Consider the following 18,490-nt stretch of genomic DNA (forward strand, 5'->3'; position numbering starts at 1 on the left):
GTTTTTGGCTTATTATGTGACACTGGTTTTGGCCAGTTCGTGAATTCTCTGTGGTGCGTGCGCAATTGCGCATCCATGAAGGCGAAAGCTGTTACTTCTGGTAACCGTAAATTTGTCAATTTCTCCCTTCCTAAGTTAAGATCGTGCAAAATTAAAATCGCGAACATTCGAGTTTTATATTCAGAATAAAACATTGGAATTCTAATTTTTTTTCACGGAATCTACGGCGTTACATGATAATAAGATTATATACTTTTTTCGGTAAAAATAATTGATTTGCTATTTTTTCAGTTCGTGAAATTGCGTAATTCATGCCTGTATTGTAGTGTGTATTTATCAATTTTTAATTTTTATGCAACTCGAAACAGTGGCTTACGTGCAGAAAAGAAATCAAACGTTTTTCAAGAATCTCCGCGTAAATTAGATCTACAATCCGCGTAGTTTTTGTGACACACCTGACCATACAATAACAAGTCTTGATTCTTCAGAAGACCACACGTCCACTGTCTATGTCTAGACGACTACTTGTCGTTAATAAGATTTTAAGGTTAAAAATCGTAGTTTGTAAGAAGTAGCAACTTCTCGTTGTCACGTCATGTTTTCGGTTTGAGAACTTTTACTCACATTGAAGTTTGAAAATGGAGGAACACAAGTGGTTGAGTGATCCTTTGGTGATGCGTTATTTGAGATCCAAAGAGATAAACGTAAGATTGCCAGTACCTAAATATTTGTAAACTATTGTGATGCAAGTCTGTGAAATGCTGTAGATTCAAAATTACCATTTTATTTCAAGAACCACTGTAAATAATCTTGTGTTATGCAGGACTCATTACGGCTGGTACACCAATCTAAGTTGTCATCCATGAAAAGTCTGATTGACCGACTTGGTCTAGATTACGAACTTACTGGTCATGGAGGCTGTGTTAACTGTCTGGAATGGAACAGTGATGGTTCAATTTTAGCATCTGGTTCAGATGACCTTCACATCATACTCTGGAATCCATTTTTAAAGAAAAAAATTGCTAATATAGATACAGGTATTTTGTGGTATATATAAGATAAATGTATGTTTGTTAAATTTTGATACTTATTGTATCTACAGGTCATCAAGGCAATATTTTTTCTGTGAAAGTATGTTGAGAAAAATTTATTTGCTGAATAATTTTTTCCAGAAAATGTAACCCTTTTTTCTAACATGAATAGTTCATGCCACAATCAATGGATGGCCTAGTAGCTAGTGCAGCTGGAGATGGACGAGTCAAAATCCATTGGGTGGACCATGCACAATCTATGAATTCCACTCCTCAGACTAGTCTGCAGTGTAATTGTCATGTTGGTCGTGTCAAGCGTTTGGCGACAGCTCCTGATATCCCTTACCTACTTTGGAGTGGGGCTGAAGATGGGACAGTGATGTGAGAACAATTGTTCGTTAACACTTTCCATGATAAAATATTAATACAACGCGATTTTTCTTTAGGCAATTTGACTTGAGGACACCTCACACATGTACGAATGGTCCGTCCAACATTCTTATTAATTTATTAAGCCATATGGGAAAACAGGCTGAAGTAGGCTACGCGCATGGGTTAACCATTATTTATTCCCTGGTCTATTAATATTTTATTTAAAATATTCTTCAGGTAAAATCGATTGCAATTAATCCCATTCGGACCGAACAACTTGTCGTTGGAGCTAATGATCCTTTCATCCGCCTGTATGACAGACGAATGATTAAAATCACATCTGTTCCGGTAAATAGAAACATTTTCAACGATTTAGCTTTCTTAATGTAACATTATGTTTCTGCGCTGCAAATTGATTATAGTTTTCCGCAGAAAGGCCCAACCGAGGTAGGCAATACTCATTGGCAACTAATTCACAAAGTGAAGAAAGTCGTTCAGCTATTCCGCTTGGATGTGCTCAATATTTCGCTCCGGGTATGAAAAAAAAGTTACCTTAAAGTTTGTCATTAAAAAAGCATATCTATATTTAAGGTCATCTGCCTCAGAAGTTGGATGATTACCGTCGCCGTTTTCGCTCGTTAGCGTCGACGTATGTTACATTCGATCCGTCAGGTCGCTATCTTTTGGCGAATTTAGGAGGCGAACAGATTTATTTGTATGATTGCCTAACACCAAATCCCCCAATTACTCAAGTGCCTCTTTTGGGTAAAGAACCTTTAAATGGAATTAAAGGTTTCACGTTACCCCCAGACATAGAACAAATAAAAATTCAGGCCAACGCGGCCTTCCAGCAACGGCAGTACACTACAGCCATTGGATTGTACAGCAAAGTATGCGTAGCATCATTAAATTGTGGCCAATTAATGTTAATGTTTTTTCTTCTGATTTTACAGGCTCTCATCAAAGCACCAAATTCGCCAGTCTTGTACAGTAATCGCGCAACAGCTTGCATGAAACGTAATTGGTAACGAAAGAATTTTTTTTTTAGTTTTGTGGCGCCGTGAATGTGTTTTGATCGATTGTTCTGAATAATTAGGGACGGAGACACGTATGCTGCTCTCAAGGATTGCATTAGTGCATTGAAGATCGACCCTAACCAAATCAAACCCTTTCACCGGTTAGCACGCTGTCTATTAGATCTTGGCCAAGTGGTTTTGGCCGACCAGGCATTCAAATTGCTCAGGGAAAGATTTCCTCAACAAGCCAATAGTTCCACATTCAATACTCTTCATGTCGAAGTCCAGAAAAAGCTTGAGCTTGAAGAACAACGTTCCGAGAAGGAAACTGCTCGGAGAGGAGAGTTGGATGATGAATCTGACTTATTGGAAGATGGGGTCAATTCTCCGAGTTTAACAGAAAACGAAAAAAATTGGAGGGCACAATACTGGGACTACTCCAGCCGTTATTGCGGTCATTGCAATACTACCACTGACATTAAAGAAGCCAATTTTTTTGGAAAGTGAGTTTTGTTTAGTTCTCTACAAAATTGGAAAAATAATATTTAACCAAATGTTTGATGTCTATTAGCGACGGGCAGTATATTCTAGCTGGATCGGACGACGGATGTTTTTTTATTTGGGATCGTAACACTGGAATCGTTGAACGAGTGCTGCGTGGTGATGAATCGATCGTTAATTGTCTTCAGCCTCATCCTTTCACATGTATGTTGGCCTCATCGGGGATCGATTCGGTGGTTCGCATATGGTCTCCGCTACCACAGGTTCAGATTAAAAAATTTTATTTTTGAATTATTTATTAGTCAACAGTATTTAATATAATTTCATTCTAAACCGTAAGGAAAGAGTCGTCTCAGATCGTTTGGGGAGTGTGGTACTTGACGCGGAATCAGCAGCGATGGCCAATCAACGACGCATGAATGCCGACCCTTTCGAAATGTTTCTTATGAACATGGGTGCGACGGCTGAGGATGCCATGCCGGATATTACAGTTCGCCCTCGTCGTCCAGCCTCATCTCCAGACGATGATCAGGACGAAGATCCTCGCGCAGCCATCCAATGTCGACAGAGTTAAAATAAGGGAATATATCTATATATTTTTTCTTTATCATTCGATTGTTAAGTTTTTTTTTGCGCTGGCTCCCCAATTCGATGAATTCTAAGAAATCCATGTTAAACTTTATCTCGCCTTGATGATTATACCTAACCTGTTTGTTACTTATCGAATAGTCATTGAGATAGCTTGATTCTCACAATTATTGGAGCATCAGTCACCATAACGAAGCAGCAGTTAAATGCCAATTGTACAACAGGTTAGTTTTCTAGTCTTCCTACTTTCTTCCTTTTTAGTTATTTGTTTTCTCTTTTTTTTTGGCTTCACAATTGCATCTGTACTACACACATTTGATGACAAAGAGACGATTCCATTTTGCAACCGAAAATTTGTTGCAATTTATTAAATCCTTCGATTCTGTGTCAACACAAATCATATTGGAACTGTTAACGATTGCTTCTAGCAATTTGCTCCTTAAGAACCATAATGCTCTGGCGCTGCTCTGGTGGAAGTAGAGCGATTTGCTCATCAGACAGTTGAAGGACTTGCATAATCAGAGCAGCCTAAAAGAAACCATCAAAATTATTATCGCAAACGAGCTTTTTTGTCTTGAACATACTTTTTCTTGATCTGAAGTTCCTGGCCCCAGTGCACGTCCAATAGCTCCTGCTGTAGGAGCAGCAGCAACTGGCACATTAAGTCCACCTCCCCCGCTAGGTAAAACAGGTGGAGGAACGTTTGGCTGAGATGCTGGAATAGGAGGTACACCGGGACCCGGCCTGCTCATCCCTGCTCGTGGGTCGCGTGGACCGGTTGGACCACTGGAACGCGGGTCACGCCTCCTAATGTAAAAATGAAATGCTGTTAAATCAGTATGAAGTTCCTCACTAAAATTGCAGCTCGTAAACTTACGAATCCATCTCAGGCATAGTCTGTGCAGGCCTTGCGGGCGGCTGTTGCTGCATCGTTGGTGGCAGTCCTATTCCTCCTACAGCCATGGGAGCGGCCGGTGGTACTCGCAAATCGTGGTCGCCTCGTACCATTCGAGGATCAGCATGACGTAAATCCAAATCTTGACCTAAAAACTAATGTCAGTGCATGCCTCTTGCAGTGACGCTAGGTCACTGGTTACAAAATACCAGTAAAAGGGCGATCTCCAAGGAGTCCCTGTTTGGGACCCGAGGTTGAAACCCAAGGTTCGTTACTTGGCATTGGAAAGTTGGATGTTTTGGCAAAGTGCTGTCCTCCCATTCCCACGTCGGTCTGGCCCGGACCCTTCTGCAGCATGCTAAGTGCAGTGCTGGGGTCAACTACGCGTATGACGACCAAGGCTTGGAGTAGGGCATAGGCAAGTTGCGGGTTCTGCAAAAGCATCTGGCGGGCTTCATTGGGGTTATTTTGCATGCACTGTTTCATCTGTTGCATCAGCTCAAACATCTGCTCAGGTGGAAGAGATGACACAGCCTTTGAAATCATTTCAGGTGCTTGAGTTGGGTCAACAGCATCACCATAGGGGCTCTCTGTTGTTTTTTCCTAAGTTTGAGTATGCTAATCTTTAAATTATTTTTAAAGAATAATGTACAACTTAATTTCAAACCTGCATTAGACTTTGCATTTCAAGCCGCGATTTTTCTGTGCAAGCATTATCAACTCTCAATGTCCTTCCAGCTATTTCATAGCCATTAAGGTTTCTCATTGCACAAAGAGCTGTCTCCTGATCACGATACTCACAGAATCCATATCCTTTGGGCTTTCCAGTTTCACGATCATAAACAATCCTTTATATTAAGAAGTTTAGGAAGGATACAAATTACATTTATCAGATGTAAAATTACTTGAATGAAACTACTGGCCCAGCTTCACTGAAAATATCTTTGAGTTTCTCTTCCGTGACATCATAAGGAATGTTTCCCACTAAAAATAAAAAAAATAGAAAATGCATCACACAGCAGACACAGTGATCTAAGATTGGCTGTTACCAAAGACGGATCGCAAAGATTTGTCAATTACAACTTGGGGATCGGTAGCCATTAATAAATAGTTAAGTTGGTTTAATTCAAAATATGATGATCAATGTTAACGTATTTAACGTAATTAAGGCAGAACTGGATGAGACGCTGCGTTTCCGAATCGAATATCGGAAGCAAACTTCTGTCAAACAGCAGACAACTCAAGCATCATCACCTTGGGATTTCGTCTGTTGTGATGCTGAGGTGGTGGCTTTTTGGTGAAGACTTTATACAAATTTGAAGGGGAGAATATTATATTACGTGAGTAACAAAGTTATTTGCCTTTTATTGTTGGTTTATTTCAATTTCAATTAAGTGTGTCAACGAGCTAGAGCGGACATTCTTATAGACCTTTTTCACAATGCGGAAAGTCGGGATTTTCCAATCTGGCAACGCCGTAATCGGCCATTTTAGATTTCATTAATTTTTCCCTGTGTAAATTCCCATAAGGAATCGGGGTACCTTTAGTTTAAATTAATTTTTTAATTATTGGTGTCTTACAGCCAATTTATTTTTCATCGATCGTGTTCCCCGATTGATGGGTAACATTTTCATATATGGTACATTTTACTTGCGGTTTATATTAATTATGTAATTCGAACTTTATTAGGTTGTTTTGATTCTGGAATGTCAAAACAGACATGTTATGTGCTTGCCTACGGTGCTGTAACTTTTGCTTCTCAAAAGTGAATGTTAATGGACATCTAGAATATGGGGTTTCAAAAAGTAGGAGACAGGTATATGGCTGCTGAAAAGAACAAATTCGAGAGAAAAAGGTTTATAAAAATATACAGCAGAGTATGCAGTCAAGATTTTACTTCTGGTAACATAGTAAATTTTTTAAAGTAATTTCTATGATTGAGTCATGTTTGAAATATGTCTCTGAAATATGTAACTAAGTAACATGTTTTTAACTGCAGCACCAACATCTAATAATGAGCAAAATTCCATTGGGATTGCTACTGTTGAAAGAATTAGTCGCTCTCTAAGAAGGCAGATTGCTGGGACATGTTCAACGATGTAAGAGGATTGTATTTTATTTATATTTATTATGTCATTTATAACATTACTTAACATATCTCATCATTTTCTTCCATAGACACACATTCCACAAGACACAGTTACTGATTTCATGAAAGATACAACTGTACCTGAGGGTACAATGCAGAACACGTTTGATGAACACATCAACACATTGGTGAATCAACTAACAATCAGAATCCGCAAAACAGTCATTGGTTCTTCGAATAAAAAATATTGAAAAATGAGAAATAATTACTAGTTGAAGCAGTGTCACGTCACGTCTTCAGTATTTTTATTTAAAACTTTATTTCATGTTTAATACAATGTTTCACTCGAAAAAAGAACTGTGAGTTTTCTTAAAATACTAACGAAATAACGCTAATGAATCAGGTAATATGGTGAAAACGTCAGAGTATGGAACAAAATGTTGAAGAAATCAAGTTGAATTAGTACATTTTAAACTAATTTACCCCAAATACTTTTAAAGGAATTTTTCAGTCCCTCTTTGCGATTAAACTTAACAATAGACAAAAATTAATGCGTAAATCAATTGAAAAACTCGAATCAGTAAACCCAGTTTCCTTTGTTGTTGATGCCCTCATCAGGAACTGAATCAAAACAAACAAGTTCAAGTGCTGATAATATAATAAGTAGTTAATGTTAAAATGTAAAAATACATGAAAATGTTACCCATTAATCGGGGAACACGATCGATGAAAAATAAATTGGCTGTAAGACACCAATAATTAAAAAATTAATTTAAACTAAAGGTACCCCGATTCCTTATGGGAATTTACACAGGGAAAAATTAATGAAATCTAAAATGGCCGATTACGGCGTTGCCAGATTGGAAAATCCCGACTTTCCGCATTGTGAAAAAGGTCTATTACTGACTATCGTCTTCGTCCGTGGATGCTAAGTGCTGTCACTAGGTGGCTAAATATTTCAGTGTGTTTAGGGATTAAACTATTCAGCCCTAGTGTGTTCGAGGGATGTATTCATGTATTGGAATTGGAAGGAGGGTCTCCATAGTTTTGAGACGAAAAACCTATAATCATTCTTTTTCTTCCGAGACGCTGGCCGAGAAGGTTACTCTAGACATCATTGCTGGGTACTTTCTTTCCTGACATTGTTCTTCATAAAAAAAAGGTAATTCCTGCTTTTATCCTTAATGTGAATGTTTTTTATGGATAACATGGCCTTAAACTTATACTTGCAAATTCCATGTGGCCATGCCCTGCTGTACACTATTTCAAAATGTCGTCTCTTGCTGCATGCTGCACGTTTTGTCACACGTCAAAGTACTTTAGAACAGTGCAAGTAATAATGTCGAGTAACTTAATAATCCTAAGACTTTGTTACCACATAAAAATACCGTGATTGAGTTTCTGATAGAAATTGAGTTTTTTTAATTACAAATTACCACACTTTTGTAATCAAAAGTTACACGTTAGTTGCAAATATCTTCTGTGATTTGTTTTGCGAATTTTTTCTGTTGAGAGATGCACTTGAATCGAGCTTGCGAAAACATGCATTCTAGTTAATAATAATTAGAAAAGTTTATTTTACTAATCTTACTTATTTGTTGGCAGGTTGATGGAGATTTTTCTCAATGTCTAGTGCCAAATCTACAAGATGCCTTTGATGTATCATGTTGCGAGATGAAAATGGGAAGAAAACAGGAAATCTGAAATGGAAACAATTTACTTGAAAGACAACTAAAGTGGGTTTGCATTTTACTCAAACTGTAGCCTGTGTATTTGTTCTTTGCTTAGAAATTTCTTGAGTTGAGTATAAAATTTTGATTTAGATAACATTTGACAATAACTGCTTCAAATAAGGGCCTTTGTGAAAAGTTTTTCATCAGCTTGTGTAAAATTGTAATTTTGTTAAACAGTAGCTTTACTCTAACAGAACTGAATTTCCCTTTTTATACTAGTTTGAAAATGTTCTTGGTTAACTGATATTCCTTTGCATTGTAGATTCCTCGGGTCAGTTTGGCGTTGAAGCTGTTGGTGGTGATGTCTGGCGTACAGTGGTGTGGCAGTCATTTTCTGATTGAAAGTTGCACTGAAAGTGAAATGGATCTTCTGCAGACCTGCAGTTCAACTGACTTCAATTTACCATGTTGGTGTCCATGAACTTTTGTGTGAAATAGTTGGTGTTGCCTGATGGTCGTCTTACATTTTGGTGTCGTCTCTTGCTACATTTACCCACGTTAAGGTAATGATGGATGAAAAATTTTATTTTATTATCGACTCGGAACTTAATCTCTTTTCTTTCGTTTCAGTTCGATCGTGTGCCGCCGTTTCAGACTTGATATATTGTTGAAGTTGAGGAGTTGCTGAAATTCAAGACTGATAAATCAGTAGATAATTAAAAATGAAAATCTATTGTCCCTTTTCCCTAAGTAAACGAAATGTCCTGTTGGTTAGTTTGAAAACCAGGAGTGTTATGATAGAATGGGGAATTGCAACGAGAAAGAGAAGTTAAACCACCAAGATTCTTTTATTCCGATGAACTCTACCGCCTTCATAACGATTCTTAAACATTTCGCTCTTAATCAATATTATTACCTCGTTAAAAAAATAAATTGTTGTAATCAGAATTGTTTTCTGCTGTATATTACTATTTACTATTACAAATCGCCTTATAACAAAGTCGCGGCTTGTCCTAACCAATTAAGCCCCATGCGCTTAAAAATATTACTTTTACATAATTTCCTGTCCAAATTTTTATTATTTTTTTAAATTTTCCTAAAAACAACCACCATTTATTATTTTACTAAGTCTTTTTCGCAAAAATTTGGCGATGTACATTGTCCATACCTTTTTTTTTAATAAATTAAAACAATTTTTATATTCATCTAATATTTTTATTCATTTTAACGCAAACACATATATTTTATGGCCCCCAGGGAGGGGGGGGCCTGTGACTTTCCCAACCGCGATAATAACATGTGCCGTTATTATTTTGTTGGTGCAGAAAGCCGGAATTTAATCTAGCAGTTGTCGACTATGTCAAATCTGACATTGGGTCAGATTGCCACAATCATACTGCACAAGTAAAAACGCAAAAGACGACAGACGAAACCAATTCAAGTAAGCAACTCACTGGCAGAGCAAAACCACAAATAAAAACGGATAAAAATTTTTAAAGTCAGCAACACAAGATACCACTTGCAAAGCAAAAAACAGTTAAAATTTTCAAGTCAGCAATTTCGAAAAATTCTGGCACAGCTACTTCAGGATAACTCCAGCACAGCTACTTCTGGATAACACTGGCACCACATCCTGCAAACAACGGTTGAAGTTGTCTTCATCACACTTTTCACCATCTGGCTGCAACATGAAGCGTGGTTGTAAGACCTATTGAAGAAAATAAAAAAATTACCATCGGGAAACACAAGTGTGTACAGAATCACACAGGAACTCATTACGATAAAAGAATAGCAGGAGTAAGACTAAACAGAACAACTTTGATGTCTCAAATTTTACAAAGGAAGATTTACCATTGGCAAGGTATTCAAATTTCCACGGTAGCAAAGCAAATTGTTCTCTAGTCATATGAAGTAAATAGTTGTAGGAAATCTGAAGAAAATAATTACTTTTGCTGTTGCATGGGACGAGACGTGCGACTGGGTACAGGCAGCGAGACACACGAGGCACGACATTTCGGCAAATGTACAGGCATTTTCAATTCCGATGGCAAAGTGGTATGAGCAATCACCTGAAAATGGACACATCGAGATTTTACATTCCGTTAACCTAATAAATTAACAAGAAATACCTTTTCATTTTGGGAAATGTCACGACCGGCATCCCATTTCGGCTGCGTCAAGTAACATAATGGCCGAATTTGGTCCCTGATGACACTCCGGACGGACACCTATTTTAGCCACCTAGCGACAGCCAATTGTATTGCAGCCAACTCCAGTAAACCAGTACTCCACCGACAACTAGAACCCCAATACCCCAATATTTTAAATAATAATTTTTAAAAATACCCGACAATAGAACTCGTGCCCGATTGCATGATGTTCCGGCCCACGTCTTTCCGGCCCATACATTTCCGGCCCGCTTTTTATGGTCCGGTAATGCGTGTAAATGCAGGTCTCCAGCAGCTTTCCCTATGACACTGCATACAAATTTTTTAGTATAATCTATCTTAGATCATTTTCCTTCACTTTTCCAACATGCGTAGACCCAAACAACGACCCGACAACTAAACAATTATTAATGCAGCATCACAACAGACGAAATCCCAAGGTGATGATGCTTCAACAATGAGGAGAAGGCAGCTTGACATTCGCTTAAGTGTCTTGTCCATGGCATCTGTTAGTGATTCCAGATTGTTGACGAAATATCGTCTTCTGCTACCTCTAGGTATTACCCTTTTAGCTTTATTTCTGTCATTCTGCACTGTGTCTTACCTGTTTTAAATTTTTTTTTTTCTGTAGGTTCCGATGGCCATTGATAATTGGAGAGCAGCATAGGAGTGTGACAGCTTTGTCTGGGCTAAATGCCCTACTATAGAATGGAATCCTCTTGAGAAACTTTGTCTGCCCCTAAGTTACAAAATACACATCATAAGTTAATTAACAAAATTAAAACAAAAGATTGAGATTTTGAGGTAAGTTGAACTGTTTTTAAATAAATAGATATTACAACATTTAGCTAATTGTTCTTATTGCATTCTTGACTTAATGTCTTGGAAATTTCAGCTGAAGTTTTTGTGTGACCTAGGTCCTTGTGACAATAGCCAATCAGCATGTCAGTTTTCTGTGTTAGCAAGCAAAGGGCTTTTTGTGATTTTTTTTTCATTAAAAAAATAAAAATAGCATGAGATATGACTTTTAAAAGTTTGGAAAATAAAAAAAAATACAATATATTAAATCTACAAACGACAAATATCCTTATCATGAAGGACTTTAAGGTTTAGTTCACATTATAATACCTAGCCTGTGTGTGCCAAACAGCGTCACACTTGGTCTCTGAATTTCGAATTTTAGAAAACAAAGTCTTCACTTACAATATCAATAATTACTAACTTTTTGTAAACCGGAAGTAAAGACAGAATCAATCTGTTGGGGAAATGAATCGGGTTTTCATAGCTATGAACAACAAGCTCTGTTCCTTAACTTATTAACCGTCAATTATCATGTAAACATATTTGAAAAATATTAGGTTGAACCGTTGAAGCTGTTATCGATATTTATCCGTGAGGGAGCAACACACAGTCACACACTCACTCACTCAGTTCTATGCAGGAAAATTAAAAACAAATCAGTGACACCTAATGGTAATACGAATGATTATTCTTCGACTGCTAGTTTACTTGTTTACTTACGGAGTTACGGCAACGTCAAGATCATGTTTTTTTTTTATTTGAGTTCGAACAACGTGGTGATATTCCGATTTTTGTACAAAGGGACTTAGAGCTAGAATACTAAAAAGAACTTGCCAAGTTTGAATTTCTTTAATATTTACTTTAACTAGATTTTGTTATAATATAATCTATGAAGTTTGAACTCACCTTATCACACGTTACTTTCACAAATATTCGTTGATTTCCGTTGGATATGCCTCAAACTTAATTTCCTCGTGTAGTCCCAGACTCCGTCTCCCACGTTCCATCAACATACATAAACAAAATCTTTTCGTCTGCTCTTTACCCCCTGAAACCCGAATAGTTGGTACAGTAGTGCCAACTGGTGGGTGCATAGCGTAAGGTAAAATTAGTGGCTCGAATATACTGTGACAAGTTCGTGTTGCGAATAATATGACAAAGGATTGGGTTTTCCCAGAATTTTTAAAATGAGGACAACTTTCCATCTTAGTACACACATGCAACATGCATTATAGAATTCAGAATATACATGTCGCTTTTGACATCAAACTCTAAAGTAAATTTGAACTATTCACAGTATAAACTAATAATACCTTTTTTTTTTTACATCAAACGTCTAATTTTTTGTTCACATCAAAAGTGACTACTCACAATCACGTAACATTTTATGCGCCGGGAAATACGCTAACACACATATAGAATTCGAAGGTTACCAAATTGATTATTTGGGATACCATTTCTGATGAATCTATCGATTGATTTTTACATGTTGACTCACTGTAAGCTGGCGTCCAATGGCCTAAAAAAAGGAGCGTGTTACTTGGATCGATATCGCTTTATCCGATAAAAGAAGCCATCGCCAAAAGTGGGTGTTATCTCCGGTGAAAAAAAGAAAAGCCTGTACGCGCCGTATACGGGTACATGTTTCCGTATGGATGTCGGCATGCGGACCGGCCGCGTGACACTACCAACACGTCCGCCGTTTGCAAGTCACATTCAAGGAAATCTACGCCCCCTCTTCGTGAATAAAAATAAGGGTCGCTAGTCCACGTGACTGGAAAAAAAAACCATTTGTCACGGGCCGCGTGAGCATTGTCCGCTTTGGGTCATCACACACGTCCTCAATCTTTTGGACCTTTTTCAATAATCGCAGGGTTTTGTTCATTGAAGTACTATCAACGACACGTGTACCATATACACACACAGATTGTATTGGCATATAATGTTTTCCTGTTTTTGGCTCCACTACATGGATCGATGACACTGATGACGAGTGGGAAGGGGATGGACACACAAAAAACAAGGAAGTCAAATGACAATCTCATATTGAAAAGGAACTAAAATAACGCATTATCTGGTTTTCTTGCTGTTCAAATAATTTGTATTGAATGAAGTTGAATTCGATCGATAAAAGTTGAATGGCTGAGACCGAGAACAAATCCAAAGCAAAAAGGAAGATAAGAAACAGCACAAATTTTCTTTCAAAGATGTTCTGTGGTTTTATTTTGAGTGTGATACTATCCCCATCGTTGAAAGAATAGCTTTTTTAAGATATATTATTAATAATAATAATCATAAAAACTTAAATTTGAAATAAAGGAAAAAAAATATCCCCCTGTGGTGTAGCTACTGAAAAAAAAAACGCTGCGGAACATCTCTAAATAGACGACAAGAAAATGAAATGAAAGGGAAAATGAAAAGAAAAAAAAGGAAAAATGACACTGACACCCCCACGACAGTATTGCGCATCTTTTCTTCCATATGAATTCAATAGTTGAAATAATGGGTAAGAAGGATGAAAAAAAAATTAGGGTTTAAACTTTCTTTTTTTTTTAGATTTTAGAGAAAAACAAGTGTTGTGACGAGTCGAAAGAATTTGCCCAGTCGTTTGATACTTTTGGTAGTGTGGAGGAATGCCTGAGCAAAACCATTTCGATTCGTACAACTTTTTTCCTTTTTTTTTGTTGGTCCATTTCTGAATTAAACTCTTTCCTTTTTTTTTAGAAGTCGTTATTTTCTTGGAGTGGAAAAAAACAAACAAATGTATCATCTTTTTCTTTTGAAGTATTTGGTCCGGCATTTCATTTTTAGAGAAAAATCAGAAGAAAAGAAGACGCGCGTGCGAGGGGGTTTTTTAAACAAGACACAACAAACACGACACACGACGAAACCCATAAAGTTATAGCAGGAAAAAGTGTTTTTTTTTTTCTTTTTAATTAAAATTAAGGAGAAATAATTTTTGTAAATCAGGCAGAGACTGACTGACGCTTTTGGTATTTTTTGGAGAAAAATTTGTTTTGTGTAGACGGTGAAATGCGAGCGATGACGTAGGATCGCCTTTTCCATTAAAACAAAAGAAAATTTTGTGGGTCAGGAAGGGATTGAAAATGAAATCGAAAAAAAAAAGAAATGAAAGATGAAAAGAAAAAGAAAATACAAGTTTTGGTCAGTTTCTCTTCTGATTCTTGTTTCTTTGTTGTTGTTTCTTTCTCACGACTGATTATTACATCACCGAAGTGACTTCAAGTAAATCGGCCAAGAAATCAGCCGAGTCACCATAATTGTCGGACACGTCGCCATCCGACGAAGTTGACACGGCGTCCGATGTCGATGGATCCTCCGTGTCGATGGAAGATGAGCAGACAGACGACGGCATCAGAAGATGAGTGCCGTTGTTGTTGTTGTTGCTGCTGTTGTTGTACATCTCCATGGCACAAGAAATCTTGGGCAAAAGGTCAGCTGCCGGGAGGGGCGATGGAGACCCCATGACGAAATGCGACTCGGTGTAAGGAGCGCGTTCCTTGAGGAAAAACCAAGTGTGCGGTTGAACCACAGGGTAGACCTTGGGGACGGGAAAACCGTTGAAGCATCCAGCGGCAGCCAAAGTGTAGGCGCCCATATCTTCAAAAATCAACCAATCGCCAACGTCCATCAGTGGCAGTTGAGCGTTGGTGGCGATACGATCCAATCCGTCGCAGGTGGGACCCCAGATGTTGCAGCTGAAATCGGGACCCGGGCGGGGCTCCAACAGCAATGGCGTCACCACAGCGTGATCGTAGAGCATGCAGTTGAAACTGCCGTAAACGCCGTCGTTGATGTAATAGAAATACGACGTGTTGGCCGGTGTACGAGGCTCATCGGCGTCTTCGTCATCGTTGGTCAGCTGACGACGACCGTGAATGCGAGTGGCCAGGGTGAAAGCAGAGGCCACGTAATAGCGACCAGGCTCGGCAATGATGTCAACGCCGCAGCCCTCGGGGAAATGGCGATCCAGCGATGAATTAACGATGGCAGCGATAGAGTTGATGGAAGAGCCTCGATTGCCGGGATAGCCACCGCCCAGATCCAACAGAGTCATGTTGATGCCGTAGTCACGGGCGGCCAGATCGAAAATCTGGCGACCGATAACGATGCAGCGTTCAAAGACTTCAGGTTCATCGCAACCAGAACCAACGTGGAAGCTAATTCCAACCAAATCAACGCCCAATTTAGCGGCCAGGGCCACCAGACGAGGTGCATCTTTCGGGAAGGCGCCGAACTTGATGCCCAACGGGCATTGGACGCGCTTGGCATCGCAACGGATGCGCAGCACCATTTTGGCCGTGGGATGATGTTCCTTGACCTTGTACAATTCGCTCTCGTTATCAAACGTCATGGCTTGGACGTTGACAGACGAAGCATAGCGAATATGCGACACTTGCTTGGCTGGATTAGCAAAAATGATGCGGTCCGTCTCCACTCCCAAATCCAACACTTTGGCAATCTCACTCTGTTTTTTCAAGAAAACGAGAAAAAGAAAAGACGATAATTAGTGGAAAGCATGGATGAAATGCAAACAAAGAATATAATTTTGCTTGTGTTTTCGAGTTTGTTTTTTTAAAGAACGTCGGATGGATGACTGGAGCACGACGTCTTACCTCTCACTACGTGTCATTACGTGTGTGAAGAAGTTTCGAGTGTGAGTGTGTGTATGTTACAACAGCGACAATCACACGTAACCAGGTAGTAGTAGGTTGATTTGGTTGGTAGTAGACAGACAAGGAGGTAACCGGATCAATTCAGCAAATGGATACCACAGGAGGAGGACCCGCAAGTTAAGCAACGCAGTTGGAACACGCGGATGATTGGGCCGGTTGGTTGGGGGGGATTTTGGTCTGTATGTCTCGCCCAATGTCGACGTCATCAGAAAAATCTCCAATGATGTGCCTGTGAATGCCCAGCCGAGCTTCACCGACAGAGAAATCCCTGGTCAGTTCGGATGATCCCCCCCAATTTGTGTGTTTTGCTCCGCGGAAGCTCCGGCAAAGACGACCAGACCAGGCCGTCCGTTATTTTATCCTAGTGTACTATATTCTTAACTCGTCCTCTATTTTTGGGAGGGGATTTGTTTTGGTTTTCGGTTTTGTTTTTTTTACCCTTTAAACCGTCAACGTCGAGCAATTAGGGTCAAAGAAACACGTTACTACCTTAGAGGCGCAGTCGAAGGAGGCTCCTAGCGAGGCCAGAGTCTCCAACACAGTCCGGTTGTCGTTGCATTTGACAGCTGTTTTCAGAGAAAAAGTATTACGTCATTCCTATGTTATGAAACTTTTAATAAACTGAAATTTTACCGTAAAAGGGAGCGACACGGGGCATTTTGAGTTTCCACTCCTTGTGCTTGCGGATGATATCGCCAACGTCCAAGACGTAAAAAGCCTCTTCTTGGACACCAGAGTGGGCCACGTCGCGAATGACATCCCAATTCTCCTTGCCGGGCTCCAAAACGTGGATTTTGGGAGTTCCATCAGCCAGTTGACAGTCGGCCGAAGCGTCAACCATTGACAACATTTCAGGTTTCATTTTGTAAAGTTTGCTTGTTTTTCGGTTGTTTTGTTTTGTGTGTGATGACGTTTATGTAACAGAGAGATGTTGTAGAATGGACTGATGGGCAGAGAAAACTCGACTAATTTCCTCTGCTCCTTTTTTGTTTAATAAAGATAATTATAAAAAACCAAAGAGGCCGAGATCGAATCGACTGTTCCGAACGAAAATCTTTTCAGGATATGCCGTGGTATGCCGTGCAATCTAATAACGAAAAGATAACACGTGAAATTAGTTATCACGTGATCAAGAGAACAAGTGGTTGATTGAATTACTGTAGTCTTGAAGAGTTGGGCAACTATAATCAGTTAGTGCCCTAGGGTGGATATCAGGTTTCAGAAGTGTCCGGACCGGGCCACGGAGGTTCGCGATTCAATGCTATGTGCCAGCTAGTTCGGGTCCAGTATGAAACCCTAACACGCCCCGAGTTGCAACCCTGAATTGATAATAAAAACAAAATTGTTGAGGATTAAGTGTCCAACGTCAAATATCAAGATTACAACAACATGAAAAAATTCCTTCTAGAAACATCATCTCATCGGTTTATCAGTTAAGTGACTTAAAATTTAACTGCATTAGAACTTTGCCCGGGTTCACTTTCTAGTAGCTGCTATCTAATTCGGGACTAGAGCCTTTTTTCTTTCCTTTCTTTCAACATTTTATGTACGACGTGTCTATCTATACAGCTTCTAGCCAGTTGGCACGTGAAACCAACCACCACCACCGAAAAAAGGAGAATAATAAAACACGATTGGCACCGTTTCAAAGTTCAATGTTCATGTGAGACGGTTCGTTTCGAAATCTCATCGTTCACATGCAGACAGCAATAACGAACGGCTAGTCACGACCACCGATTGACGCAAACGAGATTGTGAAAAAGAGTCTATATCAAATTTCGAACACAACAAGATTTTCTTCATACTCACAAAAATTAACATGCAAAGCCCAGCAAAAAGAAAAGAAAAAAACCTTTCTTTTTTTTTAATTATTATCTCATTTTTTGTTTGAAAAAGAAGCAAAGGACTGGTTCGAGCCAGTTCCAACCAGTTTGGTTGCTGTGGAACCCATCATGGCGAAACGATTTGACGCCCACATCCTAACATGGCTCCCGACACCCAAAATTGGGCACCATTGGCATGATGCGTAGACATTTTCGTTTTTAAATGTAAAAGAATAAAACCAACAAAAAATCAGCTTTACCTTCTTAGGTGCGCACCCGTTGGGCTTAACTCTTAGCGGCGGAATTCTCAAAACGTTGAATTGGACAAAATCTCAAGAGGAGAATTAACCCCCAGTTTGGAGACAGTTTCGACGGGTTGGCGACGGAGAGAACTCGGGCGACTCGTGCTGACGCTGTTACCAATGGCCGACTGAAACAACTGAAAGGATTTTTGTGGGAGAGAAGAGACAAGACTTTGCTGTTCGAATCGACCAGTGTTCAACCTACGACTGAGTTTGCGGCGCAAGCGCGCGCCCACTTGGCTTTTTATATCTTGACCCCTTCCTTCTCTTTCAAATTGGGTGGGTGGGTGAATTGGAGAGTGGGTGGTGCGGGGAGGGACCACCCCTTTTTGTTGTATCTCTTACACAACAACATGACATCTGGCGGAGAATCTAGATTCACGTGTGACTTGCATGATAAAAAGAAGCACAAGTTTCAAAAATAAAAATCCATCTATAAAAATAGTTTATGGTAATCAACTTCTCGAATAAAACTGGAATTCATTTTTAAAAAATAAAATAAACGTTGGTTGATTATTCTAATCAAGTATGCCA

The 18,490-nt window shown here is 39.2% G+C and overlaps 3 protein-coding genes and 4 long non-coding RNA genes across 9 annotated transcripts; 4 read left to right on the forward strand and 3 right to left on the reverse strand.

Moving 5' to 3' along the window:
• Positions 1 to 415: 415 nt before the first annotated feature.
• LOC124188462 (WD and tetratricopeptide repeats protein 1-like) lies at positions 416 to 3,861 on the forward strand. Of its 2 annotated transcripts, XR_006872362.1 has the most exons (13): positions 443 to 704; positions 824 to 1,037; positions 1,103 to 1,131; positions 1,204 to 1,412; positions 1,478 to 1,568; positions 1,641 to 1,751; positions 1,826 to 1,937; positions 1,995 to 2,293; positions 2,357 to 2,427; positions 2,500 to 2,922; positions 2,991 to 3,183; positions 3,261 to 3,732; positions 3,836 to 3,861. XR_006872362.1 is itself a non-coding variant. In XM_046581106.1 (12 exons), the coding sequence occupies exons 1-12, from the start codon at positions 639 to 641 to the stop codon at positions 3,492 to 3,494; spliced, it is 2,052 nt and encodes a 683-aa protein (XP_046437062.1). In that variant the 5' UTR covers positions 416 to 638; the 3' UTR covers positions 3,495 to 3,861. The 2 variants fall into 2 exon arrangements, 1 of the variants encoding a protein (XP_046437062.1); XM_046581106.1 differs by having other exon boundaries at positions 416 to 704; positions 3,261 to 3,861.
• On the reverse strand, positions 3,842 to 5,829 carry LOC124188463 (cleavage stimulation factor subunit 2-like). Of its 2 annotated transcripts, none has more exons than XM_046581109.1 (7): positions 5,453 to 5,829; positions 5,309 to 5,387; positions 5,071 to 5,251; positions 4,679 to 5,006; positions 4,386 to 4,551; positions 4,093 to 4,315; positions 3,842 to 4,036 (listed from the first exon to the last, which is right to left on the reverse strand). In XM_046581109.1, the coding sequence occupies exons 1-7, from the start codon at positions 5,502 to 5,504 to the stop codon at positions 3,920 to 3,922; spliced, it is 1,146 nt and encodes a 381-aa protein (XP_046437065.1). In that variant the 5' UTR covers positions 5,505 to 5,829; the 3' UTR covers positions 3,842 to 3,919. The 2 variants fall into 2 exon arrangements, with proteins under 2 accessions (XP_046437065.1, XP_046437064.1); XM_046581108.1 differs by having other exon boundaries at positions 4,613 to 5,006.
• A 16-nt stretch (positions 5,830 to 5,845) lies between these two features.
• On the forward strand, positions 5,846 to 6,841 carry LOC124188464. The gene is made up of 4 exons (XR_006872363.1): positions 5,846 to 6,024; positions 6,093 to 6,305; positions 6,403 to 6,502; positions 6,582 to 6,841. It is a non-coding gene; the product is annotated as an uncharacterized LOC124188464 (long non-coding RNA).
• A 557-nt stretch (positions 6,842 to 7,398) lies between these two features.
• LOC124188465 lies at positions 7,399 to 9,107 on the forward strand. Its single transcript, XR_006872364.1, has 4 exons — positions 7,399 to 7,654; positions 8,098 to 8,228; positions 8,488 to 8,728; positions 8,796 to 9,107. It is a non-coding gene; the product is annotated as an uncharacterized LOC124188465 (long non-coding RNA).
• A 345-nt stretch (positions 9,108 to 9,452) lies between these two features.
• On the reverse strand, positions 9,453 to 11,573 carry LOC124188467. Its single transcript, XR_006872365.1, has 6 exons — positions 11,556 to 11,573; positions 10,938 to 11,072; positions 10,512 to 10,642; positions 10,295 to 10,406; positions 10,113 to 10,234; positions 9,453 to 9,873 (listed from the first exon to the last, which is right to left on the reverse strand). It is a non-coding gene; the product is annotated as an uncharacterized LOC124188467 (long non-coding RNA).
• LOC124188468 lies at positions 10,619 to 11,307 on the forward strand. The gene is made up of 3 exons (XR_006872366.1): positions 10,619 to 10,890; positions 10,965 to 11,137; positions 11,229 to 11,307. It is a non-coding gene; the product is annotated as an uncharacterized LOC124188468 (long non-coding RNA).
• A 1,469-nt stretch (positions 11,574 to 13,042) lies between the features above and the next one.
• Positions 13,043 to 18,215, reverse strand: LOC124188466 (ornithine decarboxylase-like). The gene is made up of 5 exons (XM_046581110.1): positions 17,915 to 18,215; positions 16,990 to 17,150; positions 16,465 to 16,918; positions 16,321 to 16,397; positions 13,043 to 15,623 (listed from the first exon to the last, which is right to left on the reverse strand). The coding sequence occupies exons 3-5, from the start codon at positions 16,691 to 16,693 to the stop codon at positions 14,358 to 14,360; spliced, it is 1,572 nt and encodes a 523-aa protein (XP_046437066.1). The 5' UTR covers positions 16,694 to 16,918; positions 16,990 to 17,150; positions 17,915 to 18,215; the 3' UTR covers positions 13,043 to 14,357.
• Positions 18,216 to 18,490: the final 275 nt, after the last annotated feature.

This window comes from Daphnia pulex, chromosome 2 (assembly GCF_021134715.1).
Source record: "Daphnia pulex isolate KAP4 chromosome 2, ASM2113471v1".
Classification (NCBI taxonomy): domain Eukaryota; kingdom Metazoa; phylum Arthropoda; class Branchiopoda; order Diplostraca; family Daphniidae; genus Daphnia; species Daphnia pulex.

Coding starts and splice junctions, on each gene's coding strand:
- LOC124188462 (XM_046581106.1), top strand. CDS start 639: ATGGAGGAACACAAGTGGTTGAGTGATCCTTTGGTGATGCGTTATTTG. Junction 2,923..2,990: donor GAAGCCAATTTTTTTGGAAA/GTGAGTTTTGTT, acceptor GATGTCTATTAG/CGACGGGCAGTATATTCTAG. Junction 3,184..3,260: donor TATGGTCTCCGCTACCACAG/GTTCAGATTAAA, acceptor CTAAACCGTAAG/GAAAGAGTCGTCTCAGATCG.
- LOC124188466 (XM_046581110.1), bottom strand. CDS start 16,693: ATGAAACCTGAAATGTTGTCAATGGTTGACGCTTCGGCCGACTGTCAA. Junction 16,398..16,464: donor CCGTGTCGCTCCCTTTTACG/GTAAAATTTCAG, acceptor CTCTGAAAACAG/CTGTCAAATGCAACGACAAC. Junction 15,624..16,320: donor CCTTCGACTGCGCCTCTAAG/GTAGTAACGTGT, acceptor TTGAAAAAACAG/AGTGAGATTGCCAAAGTGTT.
- LOC124188463 (XM_046581108.1), bottom strand. CDS start 5,504: ATGGCTACCGATCCCCAAGTTGTAATTGACAAATCTTTGCGATCCGTC. Junction 5,388..5,452: donor ATCTTTGCGATCCGTCTTTG/GTAACAGCCAAT, acceptor TTTTATTTTTAG/TGGGAAACATTCCTTATGAT. Junction 4,037..4,092: donor GAACTTCAGATCAAGAAAAA/GTATGTTCAAGA, acceptor GGTTTCTTTTAG/GCTGCTCTGATTATGCAAGT.